Here is a 15,274-nt window from a genome sequence, read left to right as displayed (position 1 = left end):
ATCAACTTACTGGGGAGAGATCTCTTGAGCAAACTAAACATGACCATATCATTCACAGGGAGCGGCATCGTATGTTCAACGCCAGGCATATGCCCCCTCCGTATATTAGCAGTAATACACGGCCACACAACAATAAAAGAGATCAGAGGGGTACCAAGAAATGAGGAGATGTTTGTTGAAGGCATGAGAACATTGGCTCTCATAGTACCAGAACTAAAAAGAGTGGAGTGGAGAATACCAGCAGAATTCCTTTTTCGTCCCATAGCAAGCCCTGACACTGCTCTTGGGGAAGTACTATCATTGGATTTGCATGCAATACATGTATCAGCAAACAGAATATGCGTGATTGGTATTGACATGGAAGGGTGTGAGTGGCGGACAGTATTGTGTACAAATGCAAATATCCCCCTGAGAGAGCTCTCGGACGAGGAGCTATTTTCTGACACTGAGGGAGATGGTGAAGTAGTGATGGAACTGGCAATGCCCTGCGACATCGTAGTTACAGCCAGACAAACTAAAGTTGAACTAATGGCGGTAGTAGGAGCACCGCATACATTTTTTGATGAAGACATGAGTTCAGTACCCGCTAACTTATGGACTAATGGCCCCCACGATGTAGGGTTGCTACATGAAGTTCAGCCTGTGGTGATAAAAGTAAAACAAGGAGCAATACTACCCCGGGTGAAACAATATCCACTGTCGCGAGAAGCAGAAGAAGGGATCAGAGAGACAATAGAAGCACTGCTAGCACAGGGTATAATAGTGCCCTCAAACTCCCCATGCAACACATGCATTTACCCAATCAAAAAAGCGAAGGGGGGTTCATGGAGGATGATACAAGATTTACGCCCATTGAACGATGTGGTAATGAAGGAGTTCCCTTTAGTCCCGAACCCGGCGACAATACTGTGCAACATTCCAAAAATAGCATCACACTTCACAGTAATTGACTTAAAAAATGCATTCTTTTCGATTCCCTTGGCAGAAGAGAGCAGGTACTTGACAGCATTTACATTGGGAGGAAGGAGGTTCGAACACTGCAGACTACCACAAGGATATTGCGAGAGCCCAAGCATATTTAACAGGGTACTACATGAAGATCTGGGGAATTTGTCTGTAGAAAGCACAGTGATTCAGTACGTTGATGATTTATTGGTTTGTGCACAGGCTGAGGAAGAATGCAGACAGGACTCGATAACACTCTTGACATTATTGGCAAATAAGGGGTACAAGGTGGACAAGGGGAAGTTACAATACTGTCTGACGGAGGTCCTATACTTGGGTCAGTTGATATCAAAGGATGGCAAGCGAATTATACCAGACAGGGCACAGGCGATTAGAACAATTGGGGAGCCCAAAACAGTAAAAGAGATGCAGAAATTTCTGGGTATGTGTAACTATTGCCGAGCATGGATATTGGACTATGCGGCATACACAAGGCCCTTGCTACAGGCACTGAAAGAAGCACAACAAGAACACAAACACATAGAATGGACAGAGGTGATGAACACAGCATTTAACTCACTAAAAGAGCTGATATCAAGCGCTCCAGTACTAGCAAACCCAGATTATGGGCGCGAATTCTTCTTATTTTCACACTGCAAAGGAACATTGATGACAGCAGTACTGACACAGAAAACATCTTTAGGGCACAAACCACTCGCTTACTATAGCGGCACCCTAGACGCAGTAATGCAAGGTCATTTCGCGTGCGAGCAATCCCTAGCTGCAGCCGCGTTCGCAATTGAAAAAAGTGCCACGATAGTAATGGGCTGCCCGGTGACACTGTTCGTGGAACACTCACTTTTTGCAATATTAGAGCGAACAAAGAGCACATTGACAACACAACGCGCCACAGCATATGAGATAATACTGTCCAGCGCTAACATCCATATAGTAAGATGTAAAACAGTGAACCCAGCCACATTCATCACAGAGGCATGCACCATAGAGGACATGCAAAACCACAACTGCGCCACGTACACAGGTGACGAAAGTAAGGATCAAGTGATTTTTGAAAATGCCCTGACCGAGGGTGAGGTGTATTTTGTGGACGGGTCAGCATCAATAGACATGGAGACAGGAGAAAAGCATGTGGGTATGGCAGTGGTACGATTAGAGGAAGATGAATATGAGATACTAGTACAACACCGCCTCCCATCACACTATTCAGCGCAAGCAGCAGAACTAATAGCGCTAATAGAAGCATTGCATGCCGCCAAGGGGTGCGCAGTGACCATATATACAGACTCAGCATACATGACAACAACAGTTCACGGCGGGTTGGCCCGGTGGGGGCGGAGAGGGTTCCGACGAGCAGACGGAACGCCAGTCCAGCATGCAGAATTATTGAAAGAACTGATTGAGGCCCTGCAAGACCCCACGGCAGTGGCCATCGTAAAATGTCAAGCTCATACCACCAATACAGATTTTGTATCTTTGGGGAACGCGGCAGCAGACGCCGCTGCCAAAGCAGCTTCATATCTACAAAAAGGTGAAATAGGAGAGTACATGTTGCACCACACAGCAAGCCAAGAAGTCCCCACAGGATACAACATGATGTCCACACAGGAGATAATAGAGCTGCAAGAGGGAGCTAGTGCAGAGGAAAAATTGCTGTGGACTAAGAGAGGATGCAGCAAATCACCGACTGATTTATTGTGGCGACAAGAGAGTTCAGGAAAAGTGGTAATGCCAATCACGCTGTTAGAAATAGCATTTCAACAACTACACTTTCCTGCACACAACACAAAGAAACACATAATGGCAGAGATACAAGAAGATTGGTTTACACCTTGCCTCCAGGAACACGTCACAAGGTTAGCTCTAGAATGCACGACATGTCAAATTTACAACTCAGGTATGACATTGCGTACACTAAGGGGTACGATACCAAAACCAAGTGGCCCATTCAGAGAGCTCCACATTGATTATGTAGACATGGGAGAAAGGTGTAACGGGGCTCGATACATGATTGTGGTTGTATGTCCATTTTCGAGGTGGGTGGAGGCAGGCCCTTGTGCCCGCCCTGACGCGAAGGGCGCCGCGAAGTTCCTAGTGCGGGAAGTGTTTCCGCGCTGGGGAATTTGCGACGTTATTCGCTCAGATAACGGGACGCATTTTGTTAATGAACTCTTTAAAGAAGTGACTACATTATTGGGAATAAAGCACAAATTATGTTCGATTTATCATCCTCAAAGTAATGGCGTCGTAGAAAAGATAAACGGCCTGTTAAAAAGCAGATTATCAAAACTTTGTTTTTCCCTTAAAAAGACTTGGATGTACTGCCTGCCTTTGGCCTTGTTTGAGCTACGAAACCAGCCAAGTAAGGATCACCATTTGTCCCCGCACGAGATCGTCACGGGAAGAAGAATGCACACAGCGCATTCGCCTCTCCGTGAGCGTTCTGATGCACACAGAAGCGCAGCCATATTGGGGGAGGAGTTCACAGAATACCTGCGAAAATTGACACGGGCAGCGCGCGTAATTTCAAAGCAACTAGCCCCCCCCTCGACAAGAGAGGAGGGGAACGCGACTGAACCAAACGGTTTGCCTGAAAAACCACTACAGCTAATGCCTGGGGACCTTATATATGTTAGAAGTTTTGTGCGGAGGTGGAACGCACCACGCTTCCATGGCCCCTATGAGGTAGTGTTTTGCACGCCTACAGCAGTAAAGGTTAAGGGCCTGCGATATTGGGTGCATTTGACAGATGTACGTAAAGCTTACAGCGCTGCGGAGAGTGAGGTGCAGGATGAGGCACAGGCAACAGCGGACGATGAAGTTGTGCGGAATGAATGATTTGAATTTTGTGTGCTTCATGAGATGAACAGTGAACACAATTAGCGCGCAACAAATGTCCTGGACTAAAACATGTACACATGTATATGTAAATTTTCTTTTTACAATTTTTGAAAGTTTTGCGTGGGGTTCTTTTTTTTTTTCCTTCCTGTACTATTTAAGATGTTTTTTATTATTGTTGTTTTTAAAAATGTCATGTTTTTTTTTATTATTTATATATATATATAGTAAGTTACAAATAATATTGACTGAAAGCTACCTTGTCTGTCAACAAACCCCCTTCCTCACCCAACCCTATATTTTATCACCGAAACGTTACAATGTGGAAATGCTTACATGTTTGTATTTAATGAACTTTTGTGTCTCAAACAGGATTTATCATGGCATCGAATGGGCAGCCTGCAACTAATAGATATGTTAGATTTAGAGAAATGTTAGTGGCTAGATTAACATATTCATTTGAATGTGGTTTATCAATGTGTGCTATCGTGTTCTTCATCTCAATGTTTTGTCTGGTGTTACACTGGATTATAGCGTTCATCTCTACCGAGATGAACGAGGGGGGAGGGGGGAACAACACCACCCTTGCTCCTGGAACGAAAACAATTCCGACTGTAGGTATCAAAGAAGGTGATTTCTTGATCTGGGATGGATCACACTTTGTGTGGGGATACTATACTACACCACCCACTGCTGTCCTCTCACAATGGAGAACCAAAAATGTAGATAATGACACGATGTCCCAACCTGGAACATACAACAACCACACGATCCCTCCCGCCCCAATTTCAAACAACGATCTCTTGTTTATTAATGAGGATGGAAAAGTGATTATGATGACAGAACACACGTCCCTATATGAAGAATTAGAAAAGGGGGGTGGGAGGGAGGAAGGGGGGCCTGGTTCTTCACCTACTATAACGAGAAGGTACAGAAGAAGGGAGAAAAGTAGGCGGAAAAGAGAGACTGGTGGAAAAGGGTATGATGAGTATTATGGACTAGGGCTAGACAAAATGGAAGACCCACGACACCCACACCAAGCAAATAAATGGTATGCAGATATGAGCACAACAGCCAAACAAACAACCAATGAGAGCTGTTATGTCTGCTCACTTATCCCCCATGCATCAGGCACACCTAAAGTATTGTTGCCACGAGAATTGCCCATTGTGGATGCCCAATGTCTCCTTCATCTCACGCTGTGTAGAATAAAGAACACTTTCCAAGCACACGATGTCTCTTTCAGAATGCTACAGAACAACAAAACGTGCTATTCGCAGGCGTCTGGAGTGATCTGTCTTAAAGAACCTTTCTTTGCAATACAAGGGACACTGTTTTCCGAAAACAAATGGAAAGACGAAGAAGTGCTGTGCAAGGCAGAAGCGCTGAAAGGTGTCCAACCGGACAAGTTGCGGTGGATGGAAAGAACGTGCTTGCCAATATGGAAAGAACACATCCCTAAATTAACATGGGTAACAGCGATGGAAAAACCCTTTAAGCTACAAAGTGAAATACAAAACGAACTATGTTTCAAGGGAGAAGGAAAAATGGCAATGGGAACGAACACGAACTGTAACAAAACTCTCACCATCCCAGATATGAAAAAAGGGACAGCAGCATTAATGGACACCTACTGGGTATGCGGAAACCAGGCGTACCTGCACCTTCCCCAATCATGGAGTGGTAGCTGCTCAATGGCCACCTTGCACTCGACACTAATGGTGATTCCAGAAAGCCATATTGACAGAAGTAACATGATGAAAGGAGGCTTGAACCAGAATGCAGCTTCTCCAACTACACAAGCGCACCTTTATGTCCTGTCCTCCGGGGGGAAGGAAGAAGAGCTCTCAAGAAACAAGCGAGTCTCGAACTACATATCACAAGCATCATCTGACTTATTGGCACAGATTCCAGACAAGTATCGCCTGTTCAGCTCCGTGGAAACATTCTTTGCTTCGCTAGTGTCCAGTGTCCAAGCAAGAGCAAATGCAAAATGGCTCCAGATCACACGGTGGGAACTGATCCAGTTGGCCAATGACACTGAAGAAGGGTTCAACATAATAAAGGTGGAACTACGAGCTCTGCGACTAATGACCATGCAGAACAGGTATGTTCTAGACCTGTTAACAGCTATCGATGGAGGTGTTTGCCGAAAAATAGGAAGTGCGTGCTGCACGTTCGTACCTTCTGAAGACGCAGAAAATGGGTCCCTGTCCCACGTTATTGAAGCAGTACATAACCTGGGCGAGAAGATGAAAATGGAAGGTGGAGCTGAGGATAGCTCGTGGTTCGACAATATCTTCTCCTGGGTTCCCTCATGGCTTGGAGTGACAATGAAGTTCCTGATACCAATAGTGGTGATCATCCTTGTGATGTTCTGCCTGTGCCAGGTGGGCCTCCGATGTTGTGCTAATGCAGTCCCTAACGGTGCAATGATGATGGTGACAATGGGCAACTCCGGTGGTACAATTAAAGCAACACAAGAAGTACATGTGCAGACAGGAACAGACAACACCCCCAGGTACCAGTTAGTGCCTATGTGCCGTGACAAGTACATAGTAGATAAGCTATGGCACACCACGATTAAAGAACCACGAGACGTAGAACTGGAATGGTATGAGGAGGTCTGGGTAGATCTGGAAGAGACCGGCGACTGTATATATTTGACATGTACACCAGACGAGTATGCTAGGAGAGGTGAGAGCTTAAGGGGGGTGTGCAGAGCATGGATGCCTATAAAAGGAACCCCTGCATGGGATGGTGCAGTGTTAGAAGAACAAGAATGTAGAAGATTAGAAGAGCTAAAGAAATTCGTTACTTTAAGTAACGAAAGGGGGGAAATGTAGGGGAGGAATGGCCACGAGGCCCTCCTCACCTACAGCTCCCTCCCCAGGTGAGGACCATGGCTCGGTGGGAGCACCCTCATGCCACCCGGGCCCAGGTGGAGGGGGGTTCACCCGCCGACGACATTGCCCACACGCACCCTGTCTTTGCATTTACCGAAACTTAAGTTAGGCCTAGACGCCATCGTGCACAGCAAACATGGTGTGAGTTCAGCACACTGTAACGAGGCCCCCACCTTTGGAGGGCCTTTCATGCATCTCTGCCGCCTCAGCAGCCCTGGCAGATCCGCTGCGAGCGCGTTCCCATGAGAAAGTCGGAGATGAGCTAAACCCGAGATGCCAACACGGCAACATTATATTAGTAACAATGTGATATTGCACCCCGTATGACCCAGACCGCAAGGCCGGGGCAACGGGGAAAAAAGCTGAAGCATCACTATCTGAAGAAGGTAGAAAATAGTTCAAGTATTGGTGTTAATGAACTACCTCTGTTTAAAATGTGAACGAACCTTAAAAATGTAACGTTATATGATATCCCTCCAGGTCTGGACTAATGCTGCTATAACCACGGAGAAAGATGTTGACCAAACGTGTAACCTCTATTTGTAAAAGTGTTTTTCAATAGTATGTAGAAACTTGAACTCATATATGTTTTGAATCACCCAAAGCGGCGAGCATCAATCTCTGTAGGCCATAACCTAGATATCCCTCGTATAACGTCTAATGTACATACAATACGCACACAATGTAGTGAACATAATGTTAGGTAATGAAAAGGTACTGGAACCGACTGTATTAAAGAAATGTGTAACGAAAATGAAATATATATATATATATATGTGTGTCTGAATAACGTTAAAATGAGGCAGAACAGTATAAAACTTCTGCATTCACTGATCAGCAACGCACGAGGAAAATACCTTTGTGAGTATATGCAAGGTCATTCCCTCTCCCACCCCACCAAGCCTGCCAGATAAAAAAGCTAAGACTTGTGCTGCGCTCCCTCACCTCCCCCAACCAAGCTGGCGTTACTTCAGAGAGTCAGAGGCCCCGGCGCCGCAACCAAGGCCACAGCCCGCCACCTGTGTTATTTACAGCACGGTAATAAACCCACGGATGAACCCACTGATCTACCAGCACCCTCTCATAAATCCCCACGAACCCCCCCCAAGAATCCTGACCCCGTGTAAGGACGACCCCCATCATTGGGACAAGACACAGAGACCCATCTATATAATAACTTCTAACGCAGCAGACAGACATGTATCACTCGGCCCAGGTCCCAGAGCCCCGTCCCGTGACCTAAAATACCGGTCAATAAGACTCAGGTAAATCTCACCCCAACCAACAACCACCAGACCTCTCACGAGGTGCATTCCTCATGTGTTGCGTTTATTTTATAAGATAAGCTACGGAACAATTTATTAGTGAACGTAAATGTCATTTTCTGAATAACTGCAGTGTGCATGGCCTAGGGCAACTAAGACAGGAAAGGTATTCATCATTGTCACAGGCTGCCCCAGCGCACCAACACCGCACGGATGACCTCAAGCCGGCCTGCCAGGCCCAACCCAACCCACGAGGCTGACCAGTGACGTCGTCTTGCCAAGACCAACCATGCTGCAGCAACACCTATAGTTAGTCGACGATACCCAATCCCAATTAACTTGTGCCCCCTATAGTGTTTAGGTGTTGATGACGTTTTCTGTATTAGAAATACGCCTGTCTTTGCTATTGTCAGACAGAGCGCTCTCGTAGGTTGCAGAGTTCTTTGCATGCCTTATCCTTGGATAAACTCCCACTTACGCTCACCCGCACTCTGTCTTGGTCTTATTCCCACTACGGGAGAGTCCCTTATTGTCTCTCATTGCGGGGAGGATCGTGCTGAATTGGGGGCGCTTCCTTTCACCTGCGAACCCAAAATTATTAGTTCAGTCTTATCGTCGTTCAAGCATAGGCCGTGAGTGGCCATCCATGCTTGGATGATGAGGTAAATTTTGTTCACTAGGCCCGTGTCCGCACTGTAATCCCCAGAAAGTGGTGGGAGAATCTGAGTATCATCTGCATAGTTAGTGTAGGTGACACCCAGCTGGTCCAGATCGTCGAACAATGGCTTAGTGAAGATGTTATATAGGGTGGGCGAGACGCAGGATCCTTGCGGAACGCCGCATAGGATGGGTGTAGGCTCGGCGGATGCTGAGGAGGAGAAGACTCTCATGGTCCTCTCACTCAGGAAGGACTCGATCCACTTGATAGCGTCCGTGGAGAAGTGAGCTGCAGAGTCAAGGTGCCGACATAAGACCTTGTGGTTGACCAGGTCGAAAGCAGCGGAAAGGTCGAGTAGGAGCAGGAGTACCGTCCTTCCTTTGTCTCTCAGTTCGTCTATCTGGGACTTAAGGTCGATTAAGGCAGTCTCAGTTCCGTGCATTGGACGGAAGCCGGATTGTCTGTTGCCCAGGAGTTTGTGCAATTCTAAGTGCTTCTGTATTTGAGTGTAGGCGGCTTTATCCAGTATTTTTAGTAAAAATGGGACCGTGGTGATAGGTCGATAGTTAGTAGGAATGAGGGGATCAAGTGTCTGTTTCTTGAGGAGTGGCAGCACCCAGGATTGCTTGAGGTTGGCGGGTATAGTACCTGTAGCAAAAGAGGCATTTATCAGTTTGGTTATAAATGGGGAGAGATCTCTAGCAGCGTCTTTTATTAGCTGTGCAGGGCAGATATCCCCTTTACAGTTTGAGGGTTTTAAAGATATGATGATTTTTTCTACCTCTAGGATGGACATTTTAGAGAAGTGGAATGTGGCATTATGTGCCGGTAGTGGCTCATTGGGCTGGAGAGTGTTAGGCAGGTGCTGTAAGTTTAGAGCCTTCTTTTTTAATTGGATTTTGTTTTGAAGTGTATCGATTTTATGCTCTAAGGCTTGTTGTATGTCAGTACACCAGGATTTGTCCTTGGTGCAGACGTCCGGGGTAGCGATAGGGGACTCTAGTTCTTTGAGTATGCAGAAGAGTTCCTTCATGCTTGAGTTTGAGCTAGCAATGCGTTGGTCATATGAGTTACGTTTTGCTTGGCAGATTTCCTTTTTGTAGAGAGAGGAGAGTACAGATAATTTGGCTTTATTCTCGCTAGATGGGCATCGTCTCCAGTTTGTTTCACTTTTGTTCTTTAGGGTGCGAAGGTCTTTGAGTTGTGGGGTGAACCATTTGTTTAGGTGGGCTATAGGTTTGCTCGGTCTGAGTTTGATAGGAGCAATTTTATCCAGAGTGGTAAGCATAATATTATTGAATTCCTGAACTAGGCCGCTGGGGTCGAGATTATCAGACAGTGTATTGAGAGTAGGCAGTATGGCGGGGATGATTTTTTCTACCGTAATACTTTTATTACTTCTGGTTAGGCATGGTGGCGCTCGTGGTCGGGCCAGTGGAGTGGGTCTGACAGTGGATAAGAGAAAGGAGATCAAAGAGTGATCGGTCCATGCTAAAGGCAGGATGGATGTGATAGTGGCAGAGCAGTTGAGGTCGGCTACCCAGTCCAATATTCTCCCTTTAATGTGGGTGGGTGTAGAGACTTTTTGAGTAAGGCCTAGTGCTTTGATCGTATTGGCTATGTCTGTGGCATTTTTGTCTGTTTGGTCGTTGAATCCTAAGTTGAAATCGCCTAATATAAGTAGTTGGGTGGAGGATTTCAGGTTGTTCATAATTATATTATGCAAGTCTTCCTCGAAGGTACCAAGAGGGCCAGGTGGTCTGTATATGAGGTGTATGGTGATAGATTGTGACTCATTAATCTGCATTTTGGCGGCGAAGGTTTCGCATGATTGTAGCGATTGGGTGGGGGCTAGTCTGAGACCAAGAGCCGTTTTAGAGATGATAGCGATGCCGCCTCCTCGTGTATTATCACGGTCTTGTCTGATAATGGTGTAGTCGTCTGGGACAGCTAGCATGAGGGTAGGTCCTGCTGCCGTATGTAGCCACGTTTCCGTGATTGCGAGAAAATCCAGGTTCCCTTCTGTGATTAAGTCGGCAATATCCGTAGCGTGAGCGACTAGTGATCTAGCATTAAGGAGCGCTCCCTTGAGAGGGAGGTCCTCGGGAGTTTTGTTGACTCGGATGGGTTTGTCTGTGGTAGTGCAAACTTTAGGAAGGCGGTTATTAAGCTGGAGGGTGTTCTCATTCGAGGTAAATGTTTGAGTAGGCCGTTTGGAATGGCTAGGCATTCAAATGGGGAGTCAATGGCTAGTCAAATGGGGACCCAAACCAAGCCCATGGAACAAGGCAGTCAGGTGGGGACCCAGCCCAGGAAGCAATGGAGTCAGGTGTGGGACGCAGTACCAGTCATGGAGTCAATTTGGAACCCCAGCAAGGGAGTCAGGTGGGGACCCAGCCCAGGGAGTCTGGTGGGGACCAAGGCCATGCAGCAAAGGAGTCGGGTGGGGACCAAGCCCAGGGAGCAGGTTGGGGGCCCAGTACCAAACAGGAATTCAAATGGGACCTAGTACCAGGCAGGGAGTCAATTGGGAACCCAACCCAAGGGAGCAAAGGAGTCGGGTGGGGACTCAGCCCAGGATGCAAGTAAGTCAGGTGGCGACCCAGCCCAGGATGCTAGTAAGTCAGGTGACGACCTAGCCCAGAGTGCAAGCGAGTGTGGTGGGGGCCCAGCCCAGGGTGCAAGTGAGTCGGGTGGCGACCCAGCCCTGGGTGCAAGCGAGTCAGGTGAGGAACCCAGCACAGGGAGCAATCGAGTCGGGCTGAGACCCAGCCTAGGAAGCACGCAAGTCAGGTGGGGACCCAGCCCAGGAAGCAAGCAAGTCAGGTTGGGATCCAGCCCAGAGAGCAAGCGAGGTGGATGGGGACCCAGCCCAGGGGGCAAGCGAGTCAGGTTGGGATCCAGCCCAGAGAGTAAGCGAGTCGGATGGGGACCCAGCACATGGGGCAGGCGAGTTGGTTGGGATCCAGCCTAGAGAGTAAGCGAGTCGGGTGGAGACCCTGCCCAGGGGGCAAGCGAGTCAGTTGGGGACCCTGCCCAGGGGGCAAGCGAGTCGTTTGGAGACCCATCCCAGGGAGCAAGGGAGTCGGGTGGGATGTAATTGTTAGCAACACAGTAGATTCTTCTACTTGAGCGATATGGCCTGATATTAGGGTCCCTATCAGAGTGAGAGGGACTGGTAGGTGTAGTTCAGTGCCTGAAAAAGCATAACCACCAAACGCAAGCACCCCCAGCATGGGGGTTATTATTACTCATGTAATATCCCTCAAAATGACATAAATACACATGGGGGCGAATCACAAAAGGTGACAAGCACCACGTGTGTCGCAGATTTAGGGCCAGTAAATTCTGCGTGGCCCAGTACCGGATTACCCATTAGGCCAAGTAGGCACCGGCCTATGGGCCCCACTCCTTTTAGGGGCCCTGTGACAACGGATCAAAATAAAGCAGTGCAGAACATTTTAAACGTATTAGGAGATCATTTGCAAGGGGGGCCCCTCCACAGGGTTTAATCCAGCACTGCCCAGCCCACCAACAGAGCCAGGTATCGCAGGCACGCACAAGAATTAATTATGCATTTTCCCCAGCAGCCACCTGGGTAGATGGGCGGCGCCTGTTGACATCACCAGTCCCCATCCTTCGACCCATGTGGGTTCTGACAGTGTCTTCTGGAGCACAGGCCCTAATGGGCGCATTCTCTTGGATGTGTGGTGTACATTCCTTGCACTACTAATGCATGGTAGACGTCCAGAAATGTGCAACACCGCACGTGCACGTTGCTGCACAGGCCTCAGCAAGGCTAGCAGAAGCCAGAAGTACCCCTCTATGCCCTGCACCTGGTGAGACCAGGCGTTGAGAAGGCCTGGGCCGGGGAATGCCCGAATGTGATCGCATCCATCTGGGCATTAGGGAGGATTTCCACCAGCGCCCGGCCCCCCTCTGACCAGGCCCCTATGAACCGAATCTGAGCATTGACAGCAATGTGAGTGCATCTTCAATGCGAGTGCACATCTGCGTGAGTGCAGTGAGTGCTGTGTTATCGATCAGGCCATATGCAAAGTGCACGTTTTCCCCAGCCAACAGCGCACAACTTATAGTCGGGTCTCCTGAACGCCCTTTCCCTGCAACCCTAATACTTTTTCACTTCCAGGCGACATGGGGTGTTGCCAGGTCTGGAAAAGATCCAGGGCCACGATAATACCGGGATTTTCGGGACTCGGGGCTAGCTAGACTTTTGGTTGTAGCCCCAGAGCTTCTGTCCGGGGTTACACCCAAAAGACCTGAGGCTATAGCCCCCTCCCCTCAATCCCCCTCTAGCAGGCGACTGTTGTTGGCGTGTGCTCCGGCGGAACTCACGTGCCCCGTTTGTGAACTCCCAATAGAGTGTGACTGTGCAGAGCTTTTGAAAACTTTGGGACTCATTTTACAATGAGTGGTGCAGCAAAATAAAGAAGAAAATTGCATTTACGCTTTCATTTTCCGCTCCAGCTCATTTTCGTGCCCTTTGTAGTGGTAGGAGGGTACCGCTTGACGTCTGCACATTTTATTTGCATATTTGTGGACATAATGTTCTGTGTGGTCCAGCCCTCGAGCATAGCAAAATATCGCAGGCATGCACGCAGCAATTAAAACGGCCCCTCTGCTTTGTTCACTGAAGTGTTAGAAGGTTGCAGGCAATGTCCGAGGAATGTTCTAGAACCATGCCCTGGATGGGTTGGTGCTCTAAGTAAAAAGTCTTACAGTGAAGAGACATCTCTAGGCAAGTGTAGACATGGCCATGCCCCACCTTCAGACCAAAGCGGCAGGCTCTCCCCTTAGGTCTCCTAGACTGAGTACGGGGTGAAGCAAAGTTCCTTCAGGCAGTGGTCGAAGTGTATGAAAAGAAGTAGTGGAACTATGTTCTCTGCTGTCCTGCCCCACCCGCCACTACCCACATTGCCACGCCCCCTTCCATGCGTAATACGAACCCCCAAACATGAGCCTGCTGTTTAAAGGCAGAGGCGTAGACAGGGTAGGGCCTGAGAGGGCAAGACCCGCCCAACATCTGTAAATGCCCACTCAGCGGCACTGTGTTAATGTCACTGCGATGGGCCCAACTGCATCAGCTGCAGGCCCCACTTGTTAGACAATCCTGGCTACGCCTCTGGTTAAAGGGATGTTCAGTGCAGTGCGCTGAAGTGCAAGTTTCAACTTCTTCCTACACATTTAACGGTTTCCTTTTTTAAATGAAAGTATAGGAACGATAAAACGTAATTTAAAAAAGCAAAGAAGCACTGCTCCCAACTGCCCCTGCCCTTAAGGGAGTACAAAAAATAAACCTGAAAAGGGTTCTCCAGGCATAACAATATATGATAAGACTCAAAAAGGACTCTCCGAGCAACCCAACCTGTGAATACTGATGAATAAGGCTACAGAAAAATCCTAAACTGTCCATGCAGCGACATGGTCTCCAGAAAGAGCAGCAGCTCTGCAGAGGCGAGGCAGTACAGGAAAGTCAGTGGCTTCTCGAATACACCACCTGCTGGCCTAGGTACATTTATTTATTTATTTTATTTTATTACATTTGTTATACGCCCAGACCCGGGGGTATCACGGCGTAGTTACAGACAATGGGGGAATGCAATCTTAGAAAGTACACAGAGGAAAACACAGGAATAACAGTCAGTAATATAGAATAATATGCGAGGCAGTCAGATATGTACAGTTAATTGGAGCGGATTAGTGCTGTAGTTCAGTTAGAACTTATTGAAGAGCCAAGTCTTCAGGAAGCTTTTGAATTTAGGGAAGGAGGTTTTGTTCATAATGTGGGTAGGTAGCGCATTCCAGTTCTAGGTGCCAGTGTTTTGAAGCTACTACCCCCTGTTCTCTCTTTTGTATCTGGGGGTTTCGAGGTATGCGTTTTTGTTGGACCTGAGAAGTCTAGTCTGGGGCTTCATCGTGACTGTATTGTTGAGGTATTTGGGTGCTTTGTTAGCCCTGCATTTGTGGGTGATGCTCAGGGTTTTAAATAGAATTCTGGCTTGGATGGGGAGCCAGTGGTGGTCTCTTCTGGTGATGGAGATATGTTCAGATATTTTGATGCCTAAGGCTGCTCTGAGGGCTTTGTTCTGCATGAGTTGGAGTTTGGCTAAGTTGGCTTTGGACGTGCCCAGGAAAAGGATATTACAATAGTCTAGCTTAGACAGTATGAGTGCTCTGGCTAGAGTAACACAATTTTTGGCTGAGAGGAATTTACAGCTGAGGGAGATGAGTTTGGAGGTGTAGGAGGTGGACGAGGCTAATGTGTTTACTTGTTTGGACATGGATAGTGTTGCGTCTAAGTAGACGCCAAGGGTCTTGACTTGTTTAAGAACAGGGATTGTGGTTCCATCGATGGTGAATGATTTGAAGGCGGGCTCAAGGGTGTTGATTTTGCTGGAAGAGCCTAGTATGAGGCGCTCCGTTTTATCGTCATTGAGACAAAGGCTGTTATTGGCCATCCAGTTTTGGATGAGTGAGTAGATTTGGTTAACCAGGAGGGAGTCTTGTTCATGATTGCCTGAGAGAGGAATGAGGATTTGGGTGTCATCGGCGAATTAGTATAGATGACACCCATGGCATCCAAAGCTGCAAATAATAGCTTAGTGTAGGCATTATGCAGTGTG

General features: G+C 47.7%; 1 protein-coding gene across 8 annotated transcripts in view; it reads left to right on the top strand.

Annotated features, from left to right (window-relative positions):
• The window catches only part of RALGPS1 (Ral GEF with PH domain and SH3 binding motif 1), a 2,625,553-nt gene that overhangs the window by 2,443,259 nt on the left and 167,020 nt on the right, over positions 1–15,274 (top strand). Inside the window, exon 14 of one of the 8 annotated variants that reach the window (XM_069609378.1) lies at positions 4,174–4,298. The exons of 6 other annotated variants lie outside the window; for them this stretch is intronic. In XM_069609378.1, the coding sequence (XP_069465479.1) occupies positions 4,174–4,210 (37 nt within the window). In that variant the 3' untranslated portion in view covers positions 4,211–4,298. Of the gene's footprint in view, positions 1–4,173; positions 4,299–15,274 lie in introns of those variants that run through there. One more of the 8 variants, XM_069609377.1, reaches the window with a different exon arrangement.

The sequence above is a fragment of the Ambystoma mexicanum genome, chromosome 8, assembly GCF_040938575.1.
Source record: "Ambystoma mexicanum isolate Mex_15411 chromosome 8, UKY_AmexF1_1, whole genome shotgun sequence".
Classification (NCBI taxonomy): Eukaryota; Metazoa; Chordata; class Amphibia; order Caudata; family Ambystomatidae; genus Ambystoma; species Ambystoma mexicanum.
The sequence above is the reverse complement of the archived record's forward strand: the minus strand, read 5'-3'. Positions and strand labels throughout refer to the sequence as shown.